This window comes from Podarcis erhardii (genome assembly GCF_964252035.2).
Source record: "Podarcis erhardii genome assembly, chromosome: 11".
Lineage (NCBI taxonomy): Eukaryota > Metazoa > Chordata > Lepidosauria > Squamata > Lacertidae > Podarcis > Podarcis erhardii.
The window spans coordinates 1503993-1520951 of NC_138501.1; the positions used below are offsets into that span (position 1 = coordinate 1503993).

The window sequence follows — 16959 nt, forward strand, 5'->3', positions numbered from 1 at the left end:
AAAGTCCACTGCAGCTTATGTACAAAAGCTTTTATTGAAGAACATTATTAGCTTTACATCCGAGGTCTGTGACTCTACGTCTGTTACCCTTAGACCGCCGAAGTCCCCTCTGAGTCACTCCCGCCCCGACACCAGTTTAAGAGGCTTGTACTGGTCCACCTCTTTCTCTCTTTCCTTTTCCGCAGGGTCTTTCTGCCCCCCTGTGTTCTCTCCCTTCGGGACTCTCCAGAGGCTGAATCCTCTGCCGCCTCCTCCCCCCTCCTTCGGGCTTTGGGACCAGGCTCCTCCCCAGGACTCTCTTCATTTCCGCGCGCCTCCCATTTTGAACTTGGCGCGCGTACATTGCTCCTGACCTTCCTTTCGACAGTTACACTGCCCTCGATACTACTTTCCTCCCCTTCCGGCAGGACGTCTTGCCCTGATCTCCTTCCCCTCTCTGCTTCCTGTTCTGCTCCTTCTGACACACTGGTCACTCCTCCCCCCTCACTCCGTTCCAGCGGAGCAGCCGGTCTCGCTCTCCAACTCCCAATGGGGGTTCCCCCTTCGTTTCCCTGCTCCTGACTGCTTCCCCCTCTAGCTCCCCTTGGCTTGACCAGAGGGGCTCCCTTTTGGGAGTCCTCCGATTCACTGGACGGACTCATGGACAATCTTGGGTCATTGTCATCCTCTTCCTCGTCAGTCTGGAATCCTTCCCCCTCACTCTGCGTCTCTCTCCCTGAACCCCTGACAAGACCTTTCCCAGATAAGATAAAAAGAAATTTGACATCAATATTGTGGAAAGTTACTGAGGTTTACTAGCTAATACAGTGGTACCTTGGGTTACATACACTTCAGGTTACATACGCTTCAGGTTACAGACTCCGCTAACCCAGAAATAGTGCTTCAGATTAAGAACTTTGCTTCAGGATAAGAACAGAAATCATGCTCCGGCGGTGCGGCAGCAGCAGGAGGCCCAACTGTTCAGGTTAAGAACAGTTTCAGGTTAAGAACGGACCTCCGGAACGAATTAAGTACTTAACCCGAGGTACCACTGTAGTGGCATTGGCGACTCAGATTCTATCATGTCTTTCAGACTGACTCTCACCAACTCAGTGTTGTTGGAGTTCTGGGTAAGTTATGTAATTGGAAGCCTTTAATACATTTCAGCCTCCAAAATTATAACTGTGGCTTTGTCCTTCCAGCTTCTGTAAAGCCAAAAACCAAACATAGTTAAAAAAGAATAAAATATGTTTAATGTAAATAATTTTGCACTGTGAATCATTATCAGTGGGTGAAACATTATTACATGTTAAAACTTTCTGTACATGGGCTGAGGGCTTGGCAACACACAATCTACTTACAGGGATAAAGCTTTTTAAAAATACTCATGTGGCTCTAAGCCATAATTTTAAAACAAAATAGGTTGAATTTGTTATCTTTTGTGATCCTGCTTAGTTATGCCAGGGACCATAAAACATTTCATGCAGTTTTATTTACTTTCTCTGTTTTGTACACCACTAAGCTCATTGATTCCTGCCAACCTAGCAGTTCGAAAGCACGTCAAAGTGCAAGTAGATAAATAGGTACCACTCTGGCGGGAAGGCAAACGGCGTTTCCGTGCGCTGCTCTGGTTTGCCAGAAGCGGCTTAGTCATGCTGGCCACATGACCCGGAAGCTGTACGCCGGCTCCCTCGGCCAGTGAAGCGAGATGAGCGCCGCAACCCCAGAGTCGGCCACGACTGGACAGAATGGTCAGGGGCCCCTTTACCTTTACCTTTAAGCTCATTGATATGGTTAAATAAATGCTAAAAAATAACAATGTTAGCAATCTGAACTTGCAATCTGAACATAGCTGGGGGGTTTTATGGCTACCATGATCATTTCTGTGCCAGGGAGCCCCCTCTGTTTAGAAAAGCTTTGCAGTCTGTCAAGTCCATCATCAAGATCTACTTCATCAAGCAATGGTGACCCTAAACCATCTCAGGCTTATCTTCCCTGTCACATGCATTGCCATTTGGTTTGATTTTGCCCCACCACTAATAATTCAACAATCTTCTTACTGATGCTGCCCTTGATTTCTTCATGCAAGGCCCTGGGACAGGGATTGCATCCTTCACTGCATTTTGCATAGCTCCTAGCATGCTGCTGGAGGCAAATTGATAAGCAGCAACAGCTTATACACAAAAAGAATAACACCACTGGTTTCAGAAAATGCACATTTGGAATTCAGATTCTGAAAACAATATTTAAATGCTTCCAGCCAGACCTAAGGTAATATAATGTGATGGATGCATTTTTGATGCTCTGTGAATAATTTATCCATAACTTAAAGTCCAATGAAACTTCTTAATTGAGTTAATGACATTATACAGGTAAGGCCAATGGAAGCTATTCCTACAAATTTTAAGTTTTAATGTAATTCCCATTTTATTTGTTCTTACATTTTACTTAAATCGCCTTTTAATCAGCTGTTTGTGGCTGGTCTTATGGACTCTTCATGCCCAAGTCTCCAGTTACACAGATGTACATGTAAAAGACAGAATGGTTTCTAACTGACATCCACCGAAACACAGTTTTAGTTCACACAGATGTAACATAACCAGTCTCCAAACCATGTGCTGGGGATTGGGAAACTGCATTTTAGTAGGGTTGCCATACGTCCAAGATTTCCTTGACTTGTCCTCTTTTCCATGGCCAACATCTCCGGCCAGGCCGATTTTTACAATTTACAAAAAATGTCTGGGTTGCTGTTGTTTTTACGTTTGGGCATGTGCATGCTCAAGGGGCTCCAGGTCCTCAGCTGAGTCAGCCCTGGTGTTCCCCCCACTTGCACGCAGGAGCATTGGGGCCTCTTTGCACAGCTCAGCTGGGAAGCAGCAGGCTCCCCATCCCCAGCTGAGGTGTGTGTGTGTGTGTGTGTGTGTGTGTGTCCTCTTTTTTGCTCTTCCAAACATAGCAACCTTAATTTTAGATTCTCTCTCTTGTGCATGAATTCCCTCTCCCTTCCAAGGAGGTTAAACTTCAGGTAAACATGTCACTAACTATGGATAAGGCTAACCAGGATTGCCTCAAATTGCAGTTTGCAATTGCCCTCCTAAGCGTGGTTTCAGCTCATGGCTTTGAGATATTCCGGGCGAGCCTTAGAGAAGCCAGAGGTTGGGTAATGCAAATCTAACACAAACTATGGTTTGAGCCATGGAAGTTAGAAAGATGGACTGCATACCACTACAGGTCCCCCAATCTCCAAACTGAGATTGAACCTTATTTATGCACCAAGCCGGTATGAAATTGGGCTTCTGTGTTTCATGCCTAGAGAATGTGCTTGCATACCAGTTCCTTCTTCTTCATGCATTCCATGAGGATTATGAAGAGATGCTGGGCCTGGGTCCGGGTATAGGTGAAGGTCTTCTGAATGGTGACAAGCAATTGGTCCCTCAGAGATTCATTGATAAGTCTGAAATTCAAAAGGGGGCATTGAAAATCCTGGAGCCAAAATGTTGACCAATAAGCAGTGCTTTGGGCAATCTCTATTTAAAAAGCAAATTTCTGAGAGAAGGAAAACACAGATACTGCATTGAAAACACTGAAACCTGTGTTTAATAGAAAAATTAAGCAAATCCCCATAATTTATTTCTGCAGGTTATTTTGCAATGTTTATTACTTTGCACAAGTTAGTCTGCTAATTGTTCTAATCTTGAGAAGCAGAGAGATGCTGAGCCTTGCCTATGACCACTGAAAGTGTTTGTCAGAAATCCCTCTCACTTCTGAGATTTCATCAGATATTGCCAACCTTCTTTCAAGCTAGCATTTGCTTTAAAAAGAACAATAAAGAAAACTGTGACATGCTAGCCCTAATGCCCCACACTGCAGTTTTCCACACTTGCAGAATCATGCCCTGCATGAAGTCCTGGAGGGGAAGTCCAGAGGGTAACCATACATATGCAAGATTGTGACAAGCTAGTCCATTCAGAAACTGCCAAGAAACAAAAATTTAAAAAGAATTGCTGTGTTTGAAGAAAGACCTGCCTTTTGAACAACAAGTCTCTGTTGCTTCAGAATCATGGTATCAATTTCCACATTATCACCTGGTAAAATGGCTTGGAAGCATATTGCTTACCAAGGATTTCTTAATGAATTTAGGCTGCAATTGACAAGTTGGGGTCCAATGCTATCTTGTACTGACTTTTACCAGCCCAGCTCTATGTGGATCCTACTCTTAGAGACTGGAAAAAACCATTATGTAATGGAGAAAAGCAGCCATCTGGCCCTACAAGCAGGACTGTGGTTAAGTATCCATGCAAAACTGCTTACAACGCTCCTCAGATATCCCCAATCTAGCCCTCCTCAATCTGGTTTCCTCCAGATGTTTTGAACTACAACTCAACTCCTACTATTCCTGACCATCTACTATATTGGCTGATAGCAGTTGCGGGCAAAAACACCAGGTTGGCGCAGGTTGCATGACATATCTTGCTTTGCATGTCAAGAATATCTCATATATTAGTTTCACCTTTTAAGTTGAATTACTGAAATAAATGAACTTTTCCATGATATTCTAATTTTCCGAGTTTCACCTGTACATCATTTTCATTATATTTTCCTTTAACACTGTACATGCAGTGAACTTGACCCGTTTCTTCCACAATCTTTCCCAGTCTTCAAACATTAAATTATGTCCCACATCTCTTGCCCAATCTATCATCACTGATTTAACTTGTTCATCCTTTGTATGCCATTCCAACAGTAAATTATACATTTTAGACAAATTTTTAACTTTAGAGTCCAACAACTCCGTTTCCAACTTAGTTTTTTCTGAAGCAAAACCATTTTTCTTATCTAGTTTATACAATTCATTGATCTGGTGATAATGTAATCAATTTATCTTATCTTTGATTTGATCAAATGGTTTTAATTTATAACCTTCTTTGTCTTCCAATAACAGGTCTGAATATCTCAACCACTTGGTTTCCATATTTAACTTTTTCTGGGCCTTCGCCTCCATTGGCGAGAGCCATCTGGGTGTCTTCCTTTCTAAGAGATCTTTATATTTTATCCACACATTAAACAGAGATTTCCTAATTACATGGTTTTTAAAAGCATTATGGGCTTTACTTTATCATACCATAAATATGCATGCCATCCAAACACATTGTCAAATCCCTCCAGATCTAAATCATCGGTGTCTTCTAGTTGTATCCATTCCTTAATCCAGCAAAGCGCAGCTGCTTCAAAATAGATCTTCAAATCTGGCAGGGAAAACCCCCCTCTTTCTTTAGAGTCTGTTAGTAATTTATATTTAATTTTGGGTTTCCCCCCTGCCAGATGAATCTAGATAAAGCTTTCTGCCATTCTTTAAAACATTTCACATTGTCTATAATTGGGAGGGCTTGAAACAGAAATAATATCTTTGGCAATACATTCATCTTAACCACCGAAATCCGGCCCATTAGTGACAATTTTAAATCTGACCATATCTCTAGATCTCTCTTAATTTCATTCCATAGTTTCTCATAGTTATCTTTATAGAAATTCAATTTTTTCGCTGGCAAATTGACTCCCAGATACTTAACTTTTTTCACAAAATCTAAGCCCTTCGTTTCTTGTAATAATTTTCTTTCATCATTATCCAGATTTTTCTCTAATACTTTGGTTTTGTCCTATTTAACTTAAATCCCGCTACCTGTCCGAACTCCTGTATCAACTCCAGTGCTTTTACTGCACTGGAGTCTGGATCCTGTAATGTCAGTATTAAATCATCAGCAAAGGCTTTTAATTTATATTGTTTGGATCCTACTGTAATACCTTTGATTTGTTCATCTTTTCTAATCATACTTAGCAAGACCTCTAGGACTGAAATAAACAGCAGAGGGGAAAGTGGGCACCCTTGCCTGGTTCCCTTCTCAATTCTAATTTCCTCCGAGACCACATTATTTACAATAATTTTAGCTTTTTGTTCATGATAGATCGCATTAATCTCATTTAAAAAGTCTTGACCAACCCCCATACTTTCTAAATTATGTAACATAAAACTCCAAGATACATTGTCAAAGGCCTTCTCTGCGTCAATAAACATTAACATTGCTTTACAGTTCTTTCTTGCTTCCAACTTTTCCAATATATCTACAACATTCCTAATATTGTCTTTCATGTGTCTTCAAGACAGAAAACTGCCTGATCCTTATGTATATATTCAGACAGAACCTTCTTTAGCCTGTTAGCCAGTATATTCGCAAAGATTTTATAATCCACATTAAGTAGGGAGATTGGTCTGTAATCCTTGACACTGGATCTATCTTGATCTTGTTTTGGAATCAGAGTAATATAAGCTTCCTTCCAGGTTTCAGGTGCTTTGCCCCCTCCTAGAATCATATTGCATACTTCTACCAATGGTTGGATAAGCCAATCTTTCTTATAGTATTTTGCTGATAGACCATCTGGTCCCGGGACCTTGCCAAGTTGCATTGAGTTTATTGCATATTCCACTTCCTGGCTTGTAATTAGTCCCTTTAGTAGGATCTTTTTATCTTCAGGAATCTTCTGCAAACCATTGGTTTTAATAAATTGCTCAATTTTAGTCTGGCCCTCTTTCTCCTTTTTATACAGTTGTTTAAACATTTTCTTATGTCCACAGGGTTCTTCACAGACTTTCCTTCTGTTACAATATTTGTGATAGTACTTTGCTTTTGCCTCTTTTTTAATTGCCAAGCTAAGAGTTTGCAACATTTATTTGCAGATTCAAAGTTCCTTTGTTTCATCCTCCTTAGTTTCCATTATATTTCTTGATTTATAATCTGTGAATATTGAATCTGTAAGGCTTTAATTTCCTTTTGTATCTGCAAATTCTTTGGGTTACCTCTAAGCCTCTTCTCTTTGTCTTTTAGTTGTTCCAAAATTTTATCTTTTTTCTCATTCTGTGTCTTTTTCCTAATTGAATTTTGTTGAATGAGAAATCCTCTCATTACTGCTTTGCTGGCATCCCAAATAACCCTTGTTTCCGTTCCCTGATTCATATTAATTTCAAAATAATCCTTTAAGGCTTTTTGGGCTTTATTTACAATTTGGGTACTCCTCAACAAATCATCATTCATTCTCCATCTGAAGGAACCCTGTAAGGACATTTTCAGATCCATAAAACTGCATTGCGGTCTGAGCAAGTTTTAGGGCAAATATCCGTTTTTAATACTTTAGGAGCCAAGTCTCCTACAGATTCTTGGGCTCCAAATATTTAGGGGATTATAAACAGGGCACAGCAACTATGGGGCGGCCAGTGCAGTGCTTTTAGGGGATACCGTATGTTACATGCCTGCATTGAAGGATCAGGTTCAGAGGTTGATGTAGCTGCTGGAGTTGGACACAGCATTTCTCCAAGATTCAGAGGCAGTGATCATGACCCAAACCACCATGTGCTAGCTTAAAGAGAGATGACCCAGCCGCTATGATGCCTACTGTATCTTGGTAACACACAGTTTTTAACAGTATTCATATTGATAAAGGGTGGGCCATATATATTTTAAACAACAAAACCGATAATAGTAGCTATAATTTGCAGTAACAAGACCTGAAGATCCAAGGCTGGCTAAGGCTGGGCTAGAGGGACATAAAATAAATGTCGCCCATTTTTCACATTTTAGCCCTCCAAATACTTAGATATTTCCCATGCCAGTCAAGAAGCCTGGCATGGGGGAATTTAAAAATATTGTTAACGGAATCACTTATCCCCATTTAGGGTGGGTGGCTTTGCTTCACAGAAGTTTGACACCAGAACAAAATACTCTATGAATATTAGTTCTTGTTCCAGATTTCCTAACCGTGAAATGGTCAGTCACCAATACTATTCATTTGCTTACTTGGAAGCAGCACTGCCAGTCCTAATACATGATGAACTTCTGTTGGATTTAACAATTCAGAAAAATGTATCCCTTGAAGTATAAAAGCTGTCATACTGTGGTAGCTGTTTTCTCATTTAAAATCCCATTCTTTCTCATCTTCTTAAATGCATCACATTCTGTAGTAAAAGCAAATGAAATCAAATAGGGAAAAGGATCCACTGAAGCTGTTCAGAAATCGTTTTCTACATTGCCATCCTACATCCTTCTGGACCGTCTTGAGGGGCTGGGAGCTGGGGGCACTGTTATACAGTGGTTTCGCTCCTTCCTCCTGGGCCGTGTTCAGAAAGTGGTGGTGGGGGATGAGTGTTCAGACCACTGGGCCCTCACTTGTGGGATGCCTCAGGGTTCTGTCCTCTCCCCCATGCTTTTTAACATCTATATGAAGCCGCTGGGAGAGATCATCAGGGGGTTTGGACTGGGTGTCCATCAATATGCAGACGATACTCAGCTCTACCTCTCTTTCAAATCAGAACCAGTGAAGGCAGTGAAGGTCCTGTGTGAGTGCCTGGAAGCGGTTGGAGGATGGATGGTGGCTAATGGATTGAGGTTGAATCTTGACAAGACAGAAGTACTGTTTCTGGGGGGCAGGGAGCGGGCAGGTGTGGAGGACTCCCTGGTCCTGAACGGCGTAACTGTGCCCCTGAAGGACCAGGTGCGCAGCCTGGGAGTCATTTTGGACTCACAGCTGTCCATGGAGGCGCAGGTCAATTCTGTATCCAGGGCAGCTGTCTACCAACTCCATCTGGTACGCAGGCTGAGACCCTACCTGCCCGCGGACTGTCTCGCCAGAGTGGTGCATGCTCTAGTTATCTCCCGCTTGGACTACTGCAATGCGCTCTACGTGGGGCTACCTTTGAAGGTGCCTCGGAAACTACAACTAATCCAGAATGCGGCAGCTAGACTGGTGACTGGGGGCGGCCGCCGAGACCACATAACACCGGTCTTGAAAGACCTACATAGGCTCCCAGTACGTTTCCGAGCACAATTCAAAGTGCTGGTGTTGACCTTTAAAGCCCTAAACGGCCTCGGCCCAGTATACCTGAAGGAGCGTCTCCACCCCCATCGTTCTGCCCGGACGCTGAGGTCCAGCGCCGAGGGCCTTCTGGCGGTTCCCTCATTGCGAGAAGCAAAGCTACAAGGAACCAGGCAGAGGGCCTTCTTGGTAGTGGCGCCCGCCCTGTGGAACGCCCTCCCATCAGATGTCAAAATGATAAACAACTACCTGACATTCAGAAGACATCTTAAGGCAGCCCTGTTCAGGGAAGTTTTTAATGTGTGATATTTTAGTGTTTTTGGGTTTCTAAGGAAGCCGCCCAGAGTGGCTGGGGAAACCCAGCCAGATGGGCGGGGTACAAATAATAAATTATTATTATTATTATTATTATTATTATTATTATTATTATTATGCCAAAAGCTGCACCTAGAATCATAGAGTTGGAAGGAACTGAAAGGATCACCTAGTCCAACCTCTGCAAGCAGGAATTCATTGGTAACATGGCTTGAATTCTGATGGCCCTGGGCAATTGGCAGGTGGGCAGCTCCACCTGCTTGTGACACTCGGCTGTGGGGAGTAGGCAGAATAAGAGTCTGACCCACTGGTCATACCCAGTCCTCCACTTTCATGACCTAGTTCTGCTATGTGTAACTTTAGAGATGTTCTAGGCTAGCTGTTGTTGGCAGGAGAAGGCTGCTCAAGGTAGAATCATAGAATCATAGAGTTGGAAGAGACCACAAGGGCCATCGAGTCCAACCCCCTGTCAAGCAGGAAACACCATCAGAGCACTCCTGACATATGGTTGTCAAGCCTCTGCTTAAAGACCTCCAAAGAAGGAGACTCCACCACACTCCTTGGCAGCAAATTCCACTGTCAAACAGCTCTCACTGTCAGGAAGTTCTTCCTAATGTTTAGGTGGAATCTTCTTTCTTGTAGTTTGGAGCCACTGCTCCGTGTCCGCTTCTCTGGAGCAGCAGAAAACAACCTTTCTCCCTCCTCTATGTGACATCCTTTTATATATTTCAACATGGCTATCATATCACCCCTTAACCTCCTCTTCTCCAGGCTAAACATGCCCAGCTCCCATAGCCGTTCCTCATAAGGCATCATTTCCAGGCCTTTGACCATTTTGGTTGCCCTCCTCTGGACACGTTCCAGTTTGTCAGTGTCCTTCTTGAACTGTGGTGCCCAGAACTGGACACAGTACTCCAGGTGAGGTCTGACCAGAGCAGAATACAGTGGCACTATTACTTCCCTTGATCTAGATGCTATACTCCTATTGATGCAGCCCAGAATTGCATTGGCTTTTTTAGCTGCCGCGTCACACTGTTGGCTCATGTCAAGTTTGTGGTCAACCAAGACTCCTAGATCCTTTTCACATGTACTGCTCCCAAGCCAGGTGTCACCCATCTTGTATTTGTGCCTCTCATTTTTTTTTTTGCCCAAGTGCAATACTTTACATTTCTCCCTGTTAAAACTCATCTTGTTTGTTTTGGCCCAGTTCTCTAATCTGTCAAGGTCGTTTTGAAGTGTGATCCTGTCCTCTGGGGTGTTAGCCACCCCTCCCAGTTTGGTGTCATCTGCAAATTTCATCAGGATGCCCTTGAGTCCATCATCCAAGTTGTTGATAAAGATGTTGAATAAGACCGGGCCCAAGACAGAACCCTGTGGCACCCCACTAGTCACTCTTCTCCAGGATGAAGAGGAACCATTGATGAGAACCCTTTGGGTTCGGTCAGTCAGCCAGTTACAAATCCACTGAGTGGTAGCATAGTCAAGACCGCATTTTACCAGCTTCTTTACAAGAATATCATGGGGCACCTTGTCAAATGCCTTGCTGAAATCAAGGTAGGCTACATCCACTGCGTTCCCTTCATCTACCAGGCTTGTAATTCTGTCAAAAAACGAGATCAGGTTAGTCTGACATGACTTATTTTTCAGAAAGCCATGCTGACTATTGGTGATCACAGCATTCCTTTCTAGGTGCTCACAAACTGTTTGCTTAATGATCTGTTCCAGAATCTTCCCTGCTATTGATGTCAGACTGACTGGGTGGTAATTATTTGGGTCCTCTCTTTCCCCCTTTTTGAAAATAGGGACAACATTTGCCCTCCTCCAGTCTGCCGGGACTTCGCCTGTTCTCCAGGAATTCTCAAAGATGACTGCCAGTGGTTGTGAGATCACATCTGCCAGTTCTTTTAATACTCTTGGATGCAGTTCATCTGGCCCTGGAGACTTGAATACATCTAAACTAGCCAAGTATTCTTGTACTATCTCCTTAGTTATTCTGGGCTGTGTTTCCTCTGCTGAATCATTTGCTCCAAATTCTTCAGGTCGGGCATTGTTTTCTTTAGCGGAGAAGACTGAGGCAAAGAAGGCATTGAGGAGTTCAGCCCTTTCTGTGTCCCCTGTTTGCATTTCACCATCTTCTCCTCTGAGTGACCCCACTGTTTCTTTGTTCTTCCTTTTGCTACGAACATACCCATAAAAGCCTTTTTTGTTGCTTTTAACCTCTCTAGCAAGCCTGAGTTCATTCTGTGCTTTAGCTTTTCTGACTTTGTGTCTACACGTGCTGGCTATTTGTTTGAATTCCTCTTTGGTGGTTTCCCCCCTTTTCCATCCTTTTTAAATCTTAACTCAGTTAAAAGTTCTTTAGATAGCCACCCTGGCTTCTTTAGGCACCTTCCATGTTTCCGTCTCATTGGTACTGCCTGAAGTTGTGCTTTTATTGAGCCAGTGTGGTGTAGTGGTTAAGAGCGGTAGTCTCCTAATCTGGGGAACCGGGTTCGCGTCTCCACTCCTCCACATGCAGCTGCTGGGTGACCTTGGGTCAGTCACACTTCTTTGAAGTCTCTCAGCCCCACTCACCTCACAGAGTGTTTGTTGTGGGGGAGGAAGGGAAAGGAGAATGTTAGCCGCTTTGAGACTCCTTAAAGGGAGTGAAAGGCGGGATATCAAATCCAAACTCTTCTTCTTCTTCTTCTTTTACTATCTCCCTCTTAACAAACTCCCAGCCATCATGAACTCCCTTTCCTTTTAGTATTACTGTCCATGGGATCTCACCCAGCACTTCCCTAGATTTTTTGAAGTTGGCTTTCTTAAAGTCAAGAAATTGAGTCCTAGTATGCTTGGCTGCTCCTTTCCGCTGTATAGTAAACTTCAGAAGAGCATGATCACTCGCGCCTAATGATCCTTCCACTTCTACCCCACTAACCAGGTCATCAACACTGGTTAGGACCAGATCTAAAATGGCTGTTCCTCTTGTTGCTTCTCCCACTTTCTGGACAACGAAGTTGTCTGCAAGGCCAGTGAGGAATCTGTTTGACCTTATGCTCTTGGCTGAGTTTGACATCCAACAAATATCCGGGTAATTGAAGTCCCCCATTACTACTATCTCCCTTCCTTTTGCATGCTTGGCCATCTGTTCCAGGAAGGCATCATCTATGTCCTCCGTTTGGCTTGGGGATCTATAGTAAACTCCCACAATGAGGTCCCTGTTATTCTTCTCTCCCTTAATTTTGACCCAAATGCTCTCACTTTGGCTTTGAGGTTCTAAATCTTGGATCTCTTCACAGATATACACATCCCTGTCATATAACGCCACTCCTCCTCCTTTCTTGTCTGGTCTGTTTCTCTGAAATAGATTGTATCCCTCCATTATTACATTCCAATCGTGGGACTTATCCCACCAGATTTCAGTGATGCCTATTATGTCATATTTAGTTTGCTGTACCAAGAGCTCAAGCTCATCTTGTTTATTACCCATGCTTTGTGCATTAGTGTACAGACATTGAAGTCCATTAATCATTCCCCCGTGTCTCTTATTTAAGGATTTTTTCCTCCCACCACTAGGTCTGCGTGCTGTTTGCTCCATTTGGTCTATGACATTTGGATGATCATCTTCATCAATTGATAGACTCCTACCTTCAGGAGCACTGTCTCCCTCCCCCACATTAGGTAGGCCTTTTGCCTGACCCAACAGGGCACTCTTTGGGCCTACAGGTGAAGGATTCATCATTCTAATCATCCCTCCATTTGTGTTGTTTACAATTGCCACCGCCTAAAGAGATTCCTCCAAATATAACCAGAGTCAAACTCTTTACAGCTGGGGCATCATTAAAATGATTGAAAAAATGAGCATAATTGCTGACAAATATTAGAGAAATGAGAACAAGAGTCTAAGGACTGGTGCTGGGAGATCTGTGAGCAATCTCCTAGTCATTCTCCCAACCAAAATCTCCCAATACCAAGCTCCTGGGGTGGGGGAAGAGACAGCCTTCCTGTCCCCTCACCCTTCCCAAATGGGAAAGCAGCAAGTGAAGGGTGGAATTTGATAGTTCTGCAATAAACTATTCAGCCCCTTTCTTTTAAAAAATAAAAGAAAAGGGGGACCATTCTTTAGCCTTCCACTAACTACTTTCTTCAGATACAAATTAATACTGATTAATATTTTGTTTCACCTGACTTGCAAATGTCAAAGAGAGTCATATGTAACCAACAAACAGCTTACACTGATATTTTCAAACTGTGTTCCTAGGAGCACTGGGGTTCCTTAAAAGGCATCTTTTCATGAAAAGATGAATAATGGCAGGCCAGGTTCCCTGGAAGAAAGCTTGTCTACCTGTATTACCAAACCTGCCTTGAAATACGCAGCCAAGAGGGAGAGTCAGGGTCGTTCTAGGACACATTCTCAATTTTCACAGCGAGTTACTTAGGCTCTATCTGACCTGGCCAGGGTCCTCCTGCAAATTCAGCTGTTTCTCAGCAGACAATTGATGTGGACCCTAAGGGTAAGCAACTTTAAAACCATGGGCTTAAAGTGATGAAAAGTACAGCTATTTTACCTGCAGTAAAACTGTAGTTGTTCACCATGTGAATAGCACACCTCCATTTCTTGCTGAGTGTAGCCTTTTGCAGAGGGGTTAAAAATCACCAGACATTCATGAGTTAAGAACAGATTTGTCGGACCCATGTCCTTATTTTGCGTCAGCAATCAGCAGAGGAAAAGCCTATGCTGGTTTCTTAATTTCTATTGCAGCCACTCTGCCTAGTCTCATAGAAATCACAGGTGTAGTTAATTGAATAAACTAGATTGGACTAATTTTACCAAATTAGGTGATATGTGCAAAGGGAACCTTAAAAAGGTAGCATGCTATATTTTCAAGTTAAAAAAGAAAATGTTTCACGTGCCATGGAGTGGGAATGCAGAGTGGTCAATAAAAAGAAGGAATTGTGCCACTCCATTGTCAGAGGTGGTAGGGAGCCTGCTGGGTAGCGCCATGCTGGCAGACCTGTCATCCAAATAGCTGAGCTCTGACTGGGTTTAAAGGGCCCACAACTGGGAAGAACAGCACAGGTACGTAGCAGCTTTCAATTTGGTATGATAAGGAAAAGATAGGATGGTAGCTGAAGAATTTTCAAGCCCCACTGAAGTTGGGCCTGAAGCTGCTTTGCAACTGGCATTGCCCAACTTCCGGCTCACTGAGCCTGCGGGCTTCTCCACACCTCCTCTTGTTCTGCCCAGGAAAAGCACTTTTTAGCTTTTGGAGCAAATGGTGATGGGGTGTTCCACAGACTGCTCTTTGTTCCAACTGAAAGCTAAAGAGTGGGTTTTCCCTGAGAAAAGAGCGGGGCCAGGGCAAAATGACCCAGTCCAGGCCTAGAAAGCTCTGGTCAAGCGGAAAACCGCTCAGACCTCAGCTTTCTAGGGGCGGGACAAGCAGAAGTGTGGATGAATCCTCGATAGAAATCAGGGGTGGCAACTCCTAGGGGCTCAGCCCTTTTGGGGCCCCCAATATCATTATTTTTTGGGGGGGGTGGCCCCTAATGTTCCAAATGATCGGGAGGTGGAGGAGGCTGAGCACGGAACCCAGCATGGCATGGATTCCCTGGCCAGCAGCTCCTCCTGCTCCTGCCACATAAGGGAAAGATGGGCAAAGCACATCCCACCCCCCACCCCCGACTGGTGGCGGCAGCAGGAGGAAAAGGAGGCCAAGCACGAGCCACCAACATGGAAGTCATTATGCCACCGTGTTTGGCTCTGCTCCTGGCTCCTCCGAACATCCTGATGTCACACACATGCCATCGATCTTCAGCACAACCTGAGGCCTTTTATAAAACCAGATATTATAAATTGTAAGTCTCCAGTGCCCTTTCTCCAAGGAAAATGACACTGTAACACTGCCCCAGAACCTCCACCATGTCTGGAAAATGAGAAATATGAAGCAATTAACCACCTGCCTGGAATTATGCAAGAGTCTCTCTCTCTGTGTGTGTGTGTGAGAGAGAGAGAGAGAGAGAGGGGGGGGGGCACATATTTTGAAACCAGGCAATATCCCAGTGATGGAGCATGTCCCCCAAACATGTGGTGCAGAATTCTTCAAAGTAGTATTTATATCACCAAGTTTCTTTAACCTGATACTAAGGTTTTGGAAATTTTACCCCCCCCCCGGGGGGGTATCCTTTAGACAAACTAGAGAATCCTCTAGGTAAAATCATACTGGGTAGAGGCAGAGATGGGTTGCTCTTTTGCAGGCAGGCCATTTGCATAATTTGCTATGTGACCTGCCACTTAGCTTTTTGCTTTCATGAAATAAACTCAGTTTATATTGTGACGCTTCTAGGCCACTGGCAAGACTTGGCATTTTCAAGTGCAATTTCTTGGTGGTTCATTGAAGCAGAAATAATTGTAAGCAGGAACAGATTGAGGGAAAGCCTTCTGTTCTTTTATAAAACAAACCGTACATAACTAAAACACAAACTGGTCTCTGCTGTCAGCTAAGAGGCTGCACCCGCTGCCTGCCAGAAAGAACTTCCAGGCAAGGAGGAGACCCACGGAGCCTCGTCCACTGGTGCTTCCCCCTTCCATCTCCATTTCTCTTTTGCCCTTTTACAGTGTGCCATTAAACAATAATGAAGCACACTTTGTGTAAGTTCAAGTAATTTAGGTCAAAGATCAACATACTGAAATCTGATTATGCTCCTCCAAATTTTAGGAGCAATCCATTTAAGGGGTTTTGCAATCTACTTGTTTGAAATACAACAAAAATGTAAACCCCCCCCCCCCATGTCATCCATGTTAGTGGTATGGAAGCATTTAGGCAAAATCAGTGACTGAGCTTTTAAAAATGTCATTACCGTAACTGCAAAAAAGTATCCATGTTTGTTCTTTCTTTTTTGGGTGATGGATTTCACCTTTTTTGGCCGATGTGTAGGTGGCCATTCTAATTATATAATGCTACAACAGCACACTGAGGATATAACATTAAAAGTCCATCAAAAAAGTGCATTTACACTGCATATTGGCTAAAAGTGAGAATGTACCCTTATTTTGCTTATTATGCTATTCAAGACATACCTTTGCAGCATTAAAATGATAATGTGTACAAAAGCAGTAGAAAGACTATACCAATGGAAAAAACCAATACCTACGGCTTAGAAATATTTGTGTAGCCATACTACTTTTGTGATGACTTTGAAACATTTTCCTTTCACTGCGGATCTTCATGTGAACCAGCCTCATGCTACAATTACTGTTACTGGTCTGGATCCTGCAGTATAGTTTGGCAGCCTTTCCCCTGACCTTCCTCCCCTACCCCAAGGATGCAAGTTGGCTAGATTGGCCTCTTACTTAACTCACATTAACTGTCTGCAGAGGTCAGGTGGTGTGCATGCATATAGACCAAATAGAAATATAGCTGCATTATCTAGCTCTCTAGACATGGCAGTCTCACTCTTGCTTTCTGGACTGACCTTCTGGGAAAAGCGGCCTCTTCTGCTTTGTATATTTGTGAGAGTGTTTGGGGGGTGTTTTTCTAAGGGAGGGGTGGTGCAGAGAAAGACATCCAGACAATTCTGCAAAACTGCAAACTTTTGCCACTTTGGGCTCTGGCTGTACCCCCCTCCCCTGATTGCAGCCTCTGGCAGACTTTTCCCATTGGTCAGTGCAGTGGCGGAGGAAGAGGAGTGTGTGGGGAGCACACTGCCCCCGGCAGCGCAATCCTGTTGGGTGTACCATGCCCCCAGGACGCCCGCCAGCCCCGCATGAAGCTCCGCCACTGGGTCAGTGGTGCTTCAAAGGAAAAAGCCTATGATGTG

At 43.6% G+C, this 16959-nt stretch overlaps 1 protein-coding gene across 8 annotated transcripts in view; it reads right to left on the reverse strand.

Annotated features, from left to right (window-relative positions):
- Window positions 1-16959, reverse strand: part of TRPM3 (transient receptor potential cation channel subfamily M member 3) — a gene marked incomplete at its 5' end in the record, with an annotated part of 405379 nt that overhangs the window by 101152 nt on the left and 287268 nt on the right. For all 8 annotated transcript variants that reach the window (XM_081880910.1, XM_081880909.1, XM_081880905.1 and 5 more), the window contains one exon: window positions 3310-3433. In XM_081880910.1, coding sequence (XP_081737036.1) covers window positions 3310-3433 — 124 coding nt within the window. The remainder of the gene's footprint in view (window positions 1-3309; window positions 3434-16959) is intronic.